The 13,389-nt window shown below is 39.0% G+C and overlaps 1 protein-coding gene across 3 annotated transcripts; it reads right to left on the reverse strand.

The window, feature by feature from the left end:
- Nucleotides 1–3,603: 3,603 nt before the first annotated feature.
- LOC147627704 (Sec14p-like phosphatidylinositol transfer family protein) lies at nucleotides 3,604–7,312 on the reverse strand. 3 transcript variants are annotated; one of them, XM_086814651.1, is made up of 8 exons: nucleotides 7,047–7,312; nucleotides 6,434–6,555; nucleotides 6,134–6,286; nucleotides 4,583–4,729; nucleotides 4,152–4,304; nucleotides 3,928–4,050; nucleotides 3,675–3,805; nucleotides 3,604–3,623 (listed from the first exon to the last, which is right to left on the reverse strand). In XM_086814651.1, the coding sequence occupies exons 1-7, from the start codon at nucleotides 7,282–7,284 to the stop codon at nucleotides 3,710–3,712; spliced, it is 1,032 nt and encodes a 343-aa protein (XP_086670777.1). In that variant the 5' UTR covers nucleotides 7,285–7,312; the 3' UTR covers nucleotides 3,604–3,623; nucleotides 3,675–3,709. The 3 variants fall into 3 exon arrangements, with proteins under 3 accessions (XP_086670777.1, XP_086670779.1, XP_086670778.1); XM_086814653.1 differs by having other exon boundaries at nucleotides 6,434–6,735; XM_086814652.1 differs by having other exon boundaries at nucleotides 6,434–6,957.
- Nucleotides 7,313–13,389: the final 6,077 nt, after the last annotated feature.

A 13,389-nucleotide genomic window follows, 5' to 3' on the forward strand; every position in this document is an offset into this window, starting at 1 on the left:
CTTTTGCGCTTAGGAATTAGACTAGTAGGGGTGCATGCAGCCCAAGCCAAAAATGCCCACCAAGAAATTAAGTGACACACTAGCAAGCTTCCCCTTAGGTATGCCTCCCAGTCCCATGCCCCACTGTACGAAACTCTCAAGGATGCCGTCAATTGGTCACTCATGGACCATCTTATCCCATAGGACATGCCCAATGAAGTACTTCAAAAATAGACACACCGATGGGTTAAGCTTATCGTTTGCTTCACAGGCCATAACTTAGAAGATTTCTAAGATAGAAGTCGAGCTCAAGAAAGCAAAAAGAGAATTCCTAGAACTCATGCCACATCCTAGCCTCAACTATCCCATTAATGAAGATCTACTTCACTCTTCCATCACTCTTCCATAGTAGCCATGAAGACTCTCATTCATGGAGGAGTGAAGTCGACCTACTTCTAGCTTTGTCGCATTCGCACAACTAATATAGCCTACAAGGTATATCTACACATACCTCAATTAAATAGACTATATCAAATAGTCTACACGTACCTCGAGCAAGTCCTTGCAAGTGGAGATGCACCACCATTCACATAATCCATGTGACTTACCACAAGACATCTCCATCGACAAGGCGTATGAGGCCTTTGCCTTACCTATTCAAGCAACTAAACCATCTAGCATGTAATAGAACACAATCAAGCAAGAGTGGAGAAAAGGGATAGCTAACAAGCTCACAAGTATTCCATTGCTTCTATCAAAATTGACTTATATACAAATGACTAGCTTTCACACTAGACCGAAAAAAACTTAAAAATAGTCCACTAGCACTAGGTCTAGTCTTAAGCAACTATGTATAAATATTGATGCCTATATATGAAACCATGAAAGGTGTTCACATGTCTTCCAAAATATGAAGCCATAAAAGGTGTTCACATGTCTTCCATAGTATACATAGTGGCCCAACATATGTTCTACCCACAATTAACACATAATCCGCCGCTCATTCATTGCCTTCAACCAAAATAATATTAGTCAGTGCACACAGCTTATTAAACACATTAATCATGACCATATCATACCAGCATTCACAATTGATTAAACACAGTAATCATGGTAGAGACATCATACAAGCCCACACAGCTTGATTACACCTTAATCTTGGTAGATGATATACATAAAAGGCGCATCCAAAATAAAATATCACGAAAGAAAATAATGGGCGTCTCCATAGAGGTTACAACTACCCTATGAGGAAAGATGTAGTATCATCCACGATACCAACTACCAACATGGTACAATCATATCTTAGCGAGATCAACAATAGAGTGGACTTCTTAATGATGGAATCTCAAGCATCCCCAACTACCCATAGAGGGAAGTTCCTTACAATGGAAACTCAAGCATCCATGATCAACCATAGAAGAGTGGTACAATCGTATCTTAGGCATCCCCAATCAACAATAGAGTGGACTTCCTAACAGCATGAGTGTAATGATGATGTGTGAATATTTTGAATAATGTGAGTGTATAACACTTTTGTATGGTGTGTACAAGCTTTTGTAGAGAGAAAACCAATCCTTTCCACTCTCCTTTATCCTCAAGGTAATGCCTCTTGTTGCAATCGCTACTGCAAGCTACATAAGGGAGATTTACTGTTGGACTCTTACGACTCTTTCTGCAATCCAACCCTTTAGGCCACAATACCTCTTGATATCTCCTCTTTCTCTCATAAGCCCTCTTCCCTTCCTAACTCCCATCCCATACTCAAGCTTCACTCCACCCTATTATAAGATTTCAAGCCCAAGCTTGCTCCTTCACTGAAGAGAGCTTTTCACACTTACACGACTCAAATCTCAAGCAAATCCACAAATTTATGTAAGAACTAACATAATTAGAGCTCATATGAGAGCTAGAGTACTCACAAGTATCATGAAACGAGAATTACCAAGAGAGAAGTACCACGAAGAGAGTAATGAAAGGGATCCACAAGAGGAAAAAAGAGCAAGAGAGCTCTCAAGGCTAAAAATAGCATGTAAAAGTATATTGAGCTTATTTTGACTTATAAGCAATAGACAACCTAAGTTACGAGCGTTTACACTTGTCCAATGCCCATAGACCATTTATTTTCTAATATAGTCTCTAGCTCTTTTCTCTAAGCTCCTAATTCAATAAATATAGCATGGGCACATCCTTGGCATACATCACGAACACCTAAGCACTACATTTTTACATGTTTCCTTAAAGCTTCAAACCCCCCAAAACAAAAAAATGTTCGACTGTTTTAGTGGATTCCAATCATTAAACATAGAAAATCTTTGATCGATGTAAACCTTCTATCCACTTTGAATTAACATATTTGACGTTATATTTACACTTTTCACCACTTCTACTTAACATATTTTACACTTTTCACCACTTCTAATTAACGTATTTGACCTTATATTTACACTTTTCAACATATGGAATCACCTTGGGTTAGTACCCACCCATGAATTGGAGGCCTTATGCGTGATTAATCCCTTGCTAAAGCTTTGACTTCTACTCATATTAATCTTATATAGTTGATCCTTGCATCCTCCCTTGCTAAAGCTTTGACTTCTACACATATTAATCTTATATAGTTGATCCTTGCATCCTTGGTATCACTAACATCCTTCAAATGTCACCTAATTACACACTCAATTGTTGCAATTCTTCACTAGGAGCCAAATTTCTTACCTTTTCCCAAATTTTCACCACCATTACAAATCCCAACTCCTCTTCCATCATGTCTCCCCGCAAATCCCCTAATCAACAAGATATTTGGGAGGGTTTTATTCATGCACAAAATGTATTTGTCTGCAAATTTTCTGGAGAATGTGTCTTGAATGTCTCTTTCTATGTTATAGCCTTAAGTGTGACTTGTAAAGTGTCACTTTGAAACCTGACAATGTCTTCCAAAGACACGACATAAAATGAAACAAAACAACCCTTTCGAAACAACAAAATAACAGAACATATTTGTGACTATGTTCGCACATTGCTCCAAAATCCAATCCACTTGCTTACATGCATCCACCCTTAAGATATTAACTTAAAAGTTAACATGTATACCTAGATGAATCTAGGAACATACCTAGATGAATCTAGGAACATACCTAGATGAAAAGTTAAACCTACTCTAGAGCAAACTTAAAAAGGATAGATCTACATGTATTTGTTAGGTACCTATTGGGTGTCTATAGGACCACACTGCTTGTGAGTTCAAAACTCCAAACCTATCATATATAGGACTCACTAAAAGATCGTGCATTCAAGCATAAAAAAAAGTTTCAACCTTCATCGTTGGGATAAATCATTTGCAAGAAAGTGCTCTAAAAACCAATAAGAAGAAACAACTGCAGAGAATCAAATATTGCTTGTGCACATCTTTCGGAAGGAAGGTAATGAATGTCCAATGATCCCCAATCTTTTGAAAAGGCAGTGGCGAAGATCCGATGATCCCTGATTGAGGGAAAAACACCTTGGCACCACACCATTGCACTTGCCAAAACCACAACGTACATACTATCACGATGTTGCACAACACAAAAGGGGGCAATAGAAGGCCCATGCATTCTCTCACCCTGTTTTGGGGAGGTTTCTGACTCTCTCTCCCAATTGAATGAGTCAGAAACCTTGGCAATAGAAGGCCCATGCATTCTCTCACCCTGTTTTGAGCTGATCCTGATATCTACACAACCCAAACTTACTATGAGTCAGAAACCTTGGCAATTTTGAAGCCCAAGGGGACTGTGTCTACAGTAAAATATTCTTGCCGGACCACCTCCTCTGTGCAAAACCTCACCTGAACACATCCAGAATCACTCATTCAAAACTAGAACCACATTGTCTACTAGACAAAAAACCATATGTAATGCAACAATCTTGATCATCAGTTTAAGAACGCATTAACCATCTTTTACTCACCAAACTAGCATAAGACTTTAGCCATGGTTTAACCATGTTCCAACCAGGTTGGAAAATGAATGGAGCCTCCACAAACAGCACTTGATCTAGTCTCTTGGGATAATAGTTGAAAAATACATCCACCTACAAAAACGGTAGAAATCATGATCAGCTTTAAGCTCAGTTCACGGGGCGATGGCCACACCGATGAGGAACGTGAACACATGAGATTGTGTAAAGCTTACCAAAAACTTAACAAATTTCAAGTCGCCGTTTTTTGAAGTGAAGCCTCTCAGATCAAAAATACCGAGAATTTTGTCTTTGCCAGGCGGTAGCTGGCTTAAAGCCTTCTCTATCAGGTAAATGCATAGCTTTTCACTTTCAATGAGATCATCCCTCTAGAACACAACCAACACATCAAACAAGTTATAGTCAAGATATAATTTTTCCCCCACCCCCCTCACACACACCCCCACACTCTTAGCGCACACATGCATGCACCCCCACCCTCTTAGTACAAACGCATGCGCGTGCGTGCACACACACACAATGCTACATATGGGATTCACAACATGATTCCCTTACTTAGAATGGTGTGTGTGTGCACTCATACAGAAATGCTACATATGAGTCTCACAAACAAAAAGTGCATGATTCCTTTCATCAAAATACTCACAGCTGGTACGTGATTGGCAGCCACGACCACCACGACAGGCCTCCCTTCAATATCAGGGCTTGTGTGCAGATAGGCTTTACCAGTGGCTGCAATGCCTTTGACTGAATCTTCTGTCAAAGTATCGACCCCAAAATCCCGGCGCCAAGTCTTGCATACTTCTTGTTTAAGGATAAGCGACAAAAGAAAACATGAGTTGCTCATGCATTCCACAGTTTTTTTTCAAAAAAATCTTAATATCGACTTGGGAGCATAGGTAGAAGTTGGCTTAGTGATTTGAGCATGGAGGTCTCAAGCTCAAATATGGGTAGCACACTGCTGTGCAAGAGAGAATCATTTTGGAAGTGGGCATGATGGTTCACTAGGGGCCCTTCACAAAAGAGTGCCCAGCGTGACATGCTGAATTGGCAAAGGCGAATGGGCACTTGCCTCTCACAATTCATAAAGGGCGCTGGACAGTCAGGTGGACTGCTTAGGTGGCATGCCTTGTCATGCCCACCTGCGATGTCAACCCGTATGCCATCCTCAGGCTGGACACAACACCCCCAACCTTATCCAACAACCAATTACATTAAACCGGTGACAATCGTCTACCATGTACTTCGATCAGGTAAGCTATATATGGTGGGCAAGAGCTTGGGCACCACACAGAGTATCAGCCCCTGCCAGCTCTCGAAGTGTGTCTGAAGCGGGATAAGTGAAGGGACAACTATAATAGCATCTGCCTCATATAACTGGCATGACGGTCAGCACCATCACACCCAAACTCTAGCTAATATTCTGGTATGATGCAGTCCCTACCAGATTCCACCTTTCATGTGATCTCCAAACATCAGACTGCAACCACACACTGCCACACTGCAGGAGAGTGCCATTTCAACGCATCATCACAATGTTACATAGACAAATGCTACTTCAAAAACAACACCCTTCACACTCCCAAATACCCATGACATGTATAAGAAGACATTTCTCCATTGGAGTGCAAACTGTGCGAACCCCCCTTCTTTAGAGCACTACCTCTCAGCTACTTCCTTGGAAAATAAAGGACACCCATCCCCCTCTAGAAAAGCTCATGACTCTCTCTCAAAAAAAGATGATATGGCATAGAACAATAGTTGATCTAACTCTCATACCCCTTGGCTTTAAAAAGCCTTTACACACTTGTCCCCTGCCGGAGTTCACAATTTCGCGTGCAATGCGACCATGCCCTTACGTTCTCCCATGCCATCAAGCCCTACCTATTTTCTGTGTTTTCCTTTGGCGGCTAGCCCAAAACACAATTGCCCATGTCTCTTACACTACTTGCAATTGAGATAACTTGCTTAGCTATGCTGGATAAATCACTGGACAAATTGTCTACGAACCTTACTGAAGCATTTTGTTCTGTTCTGGCCGTGGTCATCTGATCGTTACCGAAAACATCGGGATTGTACCTGCACTGACAGCTGTTCCCATACATAAGAGAAGGCCAGTGCACCCTAAACCCCATCTAGACTGGAAGATGCGACCCCATGATAATGTAGGCAGGCAGATAAAAACAGGCTAGGATACAAGGGCTTTGACAAGCTTCCCGATGGCAGCATCGACATTGTATTTCCTGTCCTTCAAAAACCAGAGGAGGAGGTCATCATCATCCCGGCCATTCTTTCCTACTGGGAGGTCAGGATGCATGCTCTCTAGCCTGCTTTTGACATCCTGCACAAACTGCACTTCAAAGCTTTGTCAAGGACAGTAATAATGGCAACAACATTAAATGTCAATCACATCACATCATATCCCATTAAATGCAATCATATCACATGGAATGCAACCGTATCATCAAATCACATTGAAAGCAATCACAAACATTACCTTGACTTGCTCTGTTGAGTCCACCACAAGCTCTAAGCTCTGCAACTTCTGGGCTCGCACAGTAAACCCTCCCTGCACAACCCTTATGCAGAAGTATGGTCTTCCAATGCATCTTCTCCTAGCTTTTACGCAATGCAAAACAAGACATGAAAGAGAAGTTTTAAAATTTAGGGTTTCTAGAGCGTGTAGTGTTTTCATCACCTGGAAAAAGCTTCAAGCCTTACATCAGGGTTTCCAGAACCAGTATTAGCATTCATGATTAGGGTTCCAAATCTTGCAGTAGGGCTTCCATGACTGGAAATCTACGTAAGTCGAGACAGTCTAATTCAATTAGGATTTCCAAAGTTTGCGATCTATTATTTAAAATTTGTCAAAAGAAATCTACTTCAATTACGATTTCCAAAATTGGCAATCTAACTTCAATTAGGGTTTCCACAGATAGCAATCTATTTCTCCGAAGCTTGCAACTAGGATTTCCAGTTAGCTTGCCGGAGCTTGCAATTAGGTTCCTCAAAACTTCCAATCTGCTTCAAGTAGGGTTTTTAAAACATCCAGTTAAGGTTTTCAGAGCTCCTGATTGCTTTGTAAAACAGATCAAACGCCACTTGAATACCTGGGAGGAAGGCGATGCTTGAAGAAGGGGCTAGAGATGGGTGAGGTTGAGAGAGGAAGGAGAGAGAAGAGGGTGATGTCCATGATAAGCTCGCCATGTCTGCTGCGTTCATTGGCAGGACGGGAGAGACAAAATTGAAGGAGAGAGAGAGAGAGGGGACCTGTGTGATGTTTTCTTCTCCGTTCTTATACTTGCTGTTGGATAAGGATCCACTTCCCATTTGAGGGTGGGTCACCATTGAAACTTTACAATAATCCTTCCCACCACTTTGAGGCCATTTGATAGTTCCAATCCCTTTCACCATTTGAAGCCATTGAAACAAGATGAGCACACATCCCCTCAAGCATTTCCACATAAGTGTTCCTTTAACTCCACATAAGTGTTCCTTTAACTCCACATAAGTGGTCTTTAACCAATAGTAATTTGTATCAAATTAAATGTTGTGGTTGGGTTGAAGAGGAGATTTGTGAAACAAGTAGTAATCTCTATCAAAATAGATGGTATGGTTGGGTTGAAGAGGACATTTGACCTGAAACAAGATGAGCACATCTACTCTCAAGCATTGCCATAGAAGTGGTCTTTAACAAGTAGTAATTTCTATCAAAATAGACAGTACGGTTGGGGTTGAAGAGTAGATTTGGATTGAAACAAGATGAGCACATATCCTCTCAAGCATTGCCACGTAAGTGTTCCTTTAACTCCTCATAAGCATTGCCACGTAAGTGCCTTTAACAAGTAGTAATTTGTATCAAAATAGATGCTATGGTTGGGTTGAAGAGGAGATTTCGTAATTCAAAGCAAGCATGCTTCTGTCTAACTAGAATTACCTCTTTATCCAATTATAATTACCTCTTGAATACCTTGTCCTCTGTTCTTATTTTCTTTAGTCCAAGAAATGCTTTGCCTTTTGTGAGTGTTGTTAGCGATTTAAATGCACCCATTTGGAGGTTCCAAGGCCAATTACCTGAGAAGTCTCTCTCTCTCTCTCTCTCTCTCTCTCTCTCTCTCTCTCTCTCTCTCTCTCTCTCTCTCTCTCTCTCTCTCAGCTCATAGCTCTTCCCAGCTCATAGCTCTAGTCTTTGTTTTCTTTTGTACCATGATGAGATTACATGGACACTATTGTGTATAACTTTTGGTCTCATAGACCCACTGGGTCTTTTGAAGACGTTTAATATAACTTTCTTTCTTTCAACCCAAGGACAAGTTATATTGTTTGTTTTTTAATGTTTAGATTAATAATGGCATACATCAAGGAAAAAAGAGAATACCTGAGAAGGCTCTCTCTCTCTCTCTCTCTCTCTCTCTCTCTCTCTCTCTCTCTCTCTCAGCTCATAGCTCTAGTCTTTGTTTTCTTTTGTACCATGATGAGATTACATGGACACTATTGTATAACTTTTGGTCTCATAGACCCACTAGGTCTTTTGAAGATGTTTAATATAACTTTCTTTCTTTCTACCCAATGACAAGTTATATTGTTTGTTTTTTAATGTTTAGATTAATAATGGCATACATGAAGGAAAAAAGAGAATAGGAGAAATCTCTCTTAATGATGCCTTAGGAAATGTTTAGGGGTTTGAATAAGGAGATCCCTTGTCCAAGTTGAGTTTGGACAAGGTCCAAGATTTATGATCAAAATGGGCTTGCCACTTATGCATTTTTCCTTCTCACATCACTTGAAGAGCAAATTTTCAAAAAGTTAAGATGGTATACAACCTAAGAAATTGCATCATTATATATGATTTTCACAAATTCATTAGTGAGCTAATATTTGCATTTGCGTGGAGAAAAATATGCCGACGAGTTGAAAAGTTTTGTAATTATATGCAATACTCACAAATTCATTGGTGGCCTACTATTTATAAACTAGTGTGTTTTGCACTAGTGTTTGGTTCTTGTTTGTTTATGGATAGTCAATACCTAGCTAGTTAGTTTGAACATTGGATGTCTTCAACACTTTCATGGCGTCAAAGGAGTAGGACGAGAGGAGAAAAAGATGCCGACGAGTTGAAAAGTTTTGTAATTATATGCAATACTCACAAATTCATTGGTGGCCTACTATTTATAAAATAGTGTGTTTTGCACTGGTGTTTGGTTCTTGTTTGTTTATGGATAATCAATACCTAGCTAGTTAGTTTAAACAGTGGATGTCTTCAACACTTTCATGGCGTCAAAGGAGTAGGACGAGAGGGAGTGTGATTCCCTTCTCATGGCAGTGGGATACCTTGGGGCAAGTAAAACCACCATGGGGCTCGACATGTCCGGCTACCCAAGGCAGGCTTTGATTACAAGTGACAACCCTAGTAGTCTTCTCTCTTCCTACAAGCATGAAATAATCACCCAACTTTCTTAAAAAAATGTCATTCTTTGTCAAAGGGAGGGTCTATATAACTCGCATGTCCGCCGACATGCAGAGCACCTTCTGGCGGGCAACCACTAACTGCTCTTGGAATTTACACCTATAAATTAGTGTGTTTGCACTAAGTTACACATTCATTTTCCAAACTTGTTGTTCACATGCCTATTTATGGGCATACATTTTTAATGGGGTTGAAAGCTTTTAAAAATTCATCGACATCATATGATTGATGAGATAAAAGTTGTGCATGGTGGTGTCGTCAAGGATAGTGTGACTAGCCATAGTTTATATGATGGCACTACAACAAAGCAAGGAAAAAACTCCTTGCTTATGTGAAAGATAGCTACTGAATCAATGAGATTGAAATAAGGGCTTTAACATTTATCATACCCTCTTCAGAAAGGCCATTAAAAAAAATTTTATGGGTTTAAATAAAAAAGTATAGGCCTTAGAAAAAACGGGGTACAAGGAATTAGAGTAATTGGATCTCTGCCACCATTACAAATAGTAATGGCCTCTAAATTGTTGAAATGGCTTACGAAGAAACTGGAGATATATGGGGTCAAATTGAACCCAACAGGAAAGGAGACAGATCCCAAAGAAACTAAGTTGTTAAGTGATTATACTTACTATTTAAAAAGGTGTCCTCTACCATTGCACTACACTTTCTTTCTAGGACCCATTTTTTTACACTCTATTTTAGTGAACAAGTTTTGATGATAGGGTATTATGTGTTGGAATTAGTGCATGATGAGATTGTGTGAGATTCCAAGTACTTTTACATTTTTTACTAGAAGAAGGAACCCATTGGTAAGCTAATTTTTACATTATCCAAGCACATCATAAGAACTTTGAGATTTATTACTTTTAGATGCTGCTCTCTTGGGGTAGTTTTCCAAATAGGATATGGGGGTGATTCATTGTTGTTAGGCTCCATTCATCTTGTTCAAAGAATTTGTGCACTTGGTTCTTTGGAACCCAAAAGGTATATGTGTAGCTAGGATTTAAGTGATACCTTAAATTCCTTTACCACCTAGAGATTTGAGCAATTTTAGCCAGCTCTCGAGTTGTATCCTCTATCAAGGGTGGACTCTCCTTTAATGTGACTAGCTCATGAACTGGATGCTCTATCATTAATTCTTCGGATTCTCGAGTTGTATCCTCTATCAAGTGAGGACTCTCCTTTAATGTGATTCTTCTAATTCTTCAGCTACATCTAGTTCCTCCTACATGATAGAGGTGACAAGATATGAAGATTGGTTATAGTTGACTCTTCACTAATAGAACTGCAATTGTTCCATGAGGTAAAGTTAGTTAGACAGTCTGATTTTTCTAGTTATGATATCATATCTATTGGAGAGCCGTCCATGTTTGACTTAAAATGATCTCCTATGTCATCTCACTTGTATACCTTCTAAGGGATTATTCATACTGTAATATGAAGTAGTCAAAATACCCATGTAGCTTGTGGTATGACCATTAAAAGAAGGTAGGACTAAGTTCGTTGATTGAAGTTGTGGGCTACCTAAGGTTTTCCACACTTCGTAAGCCATAAGCTCTTGTCCACATGAGTCAACAATTGGAAGGTTTTTGATAGGTGTGTAATCTCTTTGGAAAGAGAATTTGGAGTGTCTTAGAAAGGTATTTCTTAGGTGCATACTCTATAGGATCTCTTTAAATCCTTAAAAATGTTAATTTATGGTGAGAAGCAAGGCATGACTTGGATACATTGTGAATTTCTATCGATAATGGTAAAGTCGAAGTGATTTTAGAATTTCCACCTTGACTAATGCTAAAGGATTATATAGATTTGTAGGACATGTTGATTACTGTCGATGATTTATTTTCATGTATGCTGATATTGCACATCCTCTGTACTGAATTTTGATTGTTTTTATATGGACTGATGATGAGTGCCAAGAGTCTTACAAGAAATTAAAGAGAGCACTTGTGTCAGCTCCAATTCTCTTTAGAGCACCAAAATGGGATACACTTGTAGGATATATACTAGCACAACCTAGAGAGAAGAATATGGATTTTCCTATGAAGTTTGCTAGAAGATGACTGAATGATGCTAAGAAAAACTATACAATGACAGAGAGGGAAGGGCTAAGAATGGTGTATACAGTAAAAAAGCTAAGATACTATTTGTTAGAGAATAAATTTATGTTCTTTGTTGATCACCATGCTCTTCTTTATCTAGTTAACAAACCTTGCACAACTTAGTGGATGCATTACCAAGTGGCTCCTTATCCTCATGAAATTTGATTTCACTATAAGGGGTTACCCATATGCCCCCCAAGAAGTGTCGGCATCCTCCCACTTCTTGGGTATTTATGTCTTTATTCATAAAAATAGCCCACATGCCAAAAATAGTGCATGGGCTTGCCCTTTGCAAAATTAGGAGTTACTTTTACCAAAAGCTTAGATAAATCCTTCCTATCTAAACCACTAAAGGAATAATACATAAAGAACCCCAAGGGCTAATTCACATGCAAACAATAATACAAAATATCTCGTAGTAAATACTGCGGCCAAAATACCAAAATAATTGACTATCTCGCCAAAGCCAAAATACTAAAGGGAAAAACCTTCCTAGTACTTGCTCACACCAAATCACCACCATCATGTCCCAGCCATACCGACTTATGAGCAACACATGCTAAAATTACACAATAGCACATAAGCATTAAACCCAACACTTAGTTTTAGCCTATCCCTAATTTCATATGTCCTACACATAAAATATTCGGAATCACCCAAGTGTTGTGCTACGAACATAGTGGTAATTAGATGTCCCCAATTAACCATAGAGGGACGGACGGAAAAACCGTAACAAGCTTGGATATTGTACACTTTTTGACTAATGGTTTACCCACAGATCCTGATATGCTTAAGGACAAAGTTCGAAACCTTATTTAACTAGCTTGAATATTGTACACTTTTTGACTAATGGTTTACCCACAGATCCTAATATGCTTAAGGACAAAGTTCGAAACCTTATTTAACTAGATACCCCTTTTTAAGTCATTTCAAAGGACGAAGTTTTTCGTAGATGTGTCATTGGGAGTCTGAATATGTGGCAGTGCTAGAAGAAGCACACAATGTATATTTTTAGGCAATCAGGGCCTACTTTATTTGGTGATGTGACTAAATTTGTTAAAAGGTGTGATAAATGTGAACAATTCAATGTCACTTAGGGCAAGAATTGTATGCCTCTAACCAACATAGTATGATCCTCACAAGTTTTTCAAAAATGGGGTTTAGACTATGTTGGTCCAATTAGTCCTAAAGTAAAATCTACTCATGTCAGGTATATTACTTGTTATTGTTCAATGCTAACTATTCAGTTATTCATGGCAAAATGTGACAAGTGTGAACGATTCAATGTCACTCATGGCAAGAATTACATGCTTCTAACTAACATAGTGTCCTTACAAGTTTCAAAAAATGAGGTTGAGTCTGTTGGTTCAATTAGTCTTGAAGCCAAATCCTCGTGCAAGCTTTATTTTATCATTTAGCTACTTGCTATTATTCAAAATGGGCAAAAGCGAAAGCCACTTGATGCCCACAGATTACGAGTAAATTTCTTTATAAGTACATTATCTCGAGATGTGGATGCCCACTTGAACTAGTGAGAGTGATAAGGGAACTCATTTCGTTAATAAAGTGATCTAGTTTCTCTTCATGGTGATTCATAGGAAATCTTCTCCATATATTACTGAGAGGCAAGTGAGAGGCAAGTGGACAAGCTGAAGGCACCAACAAGATTATGTGCACTATTTCAACCAAAAAAAAAAGAGGAATGAAATGACTAGGAACAAAAGTTGCTCGCAACTCTATGGGCTTATAGTTCTAACTACACACATATATATAAACTATATATATGTGTGTGTGTGTATGTATGTATATATATATAATTTTAAATTATTTTTAAAAAATTTATGAAGAGCCAATAGTGGGGATAATTCTATTGGCGGAACTATC

Source organism: Cibotium barometz, chromosome 20, assembly GCF_041138505.1.
Source record: "Cibotium barometz isolate CiBa-2024 chromosome 20, ASM4113850v1, whole genome shotgun sequence".
Taxonomy (NCBI): Eukaryota; Viridiplantae; Streptophyta; class Polypodiopsida; order Cyatheales; family Cibotiaceae; genus Cibotium; species Cibotium barometz.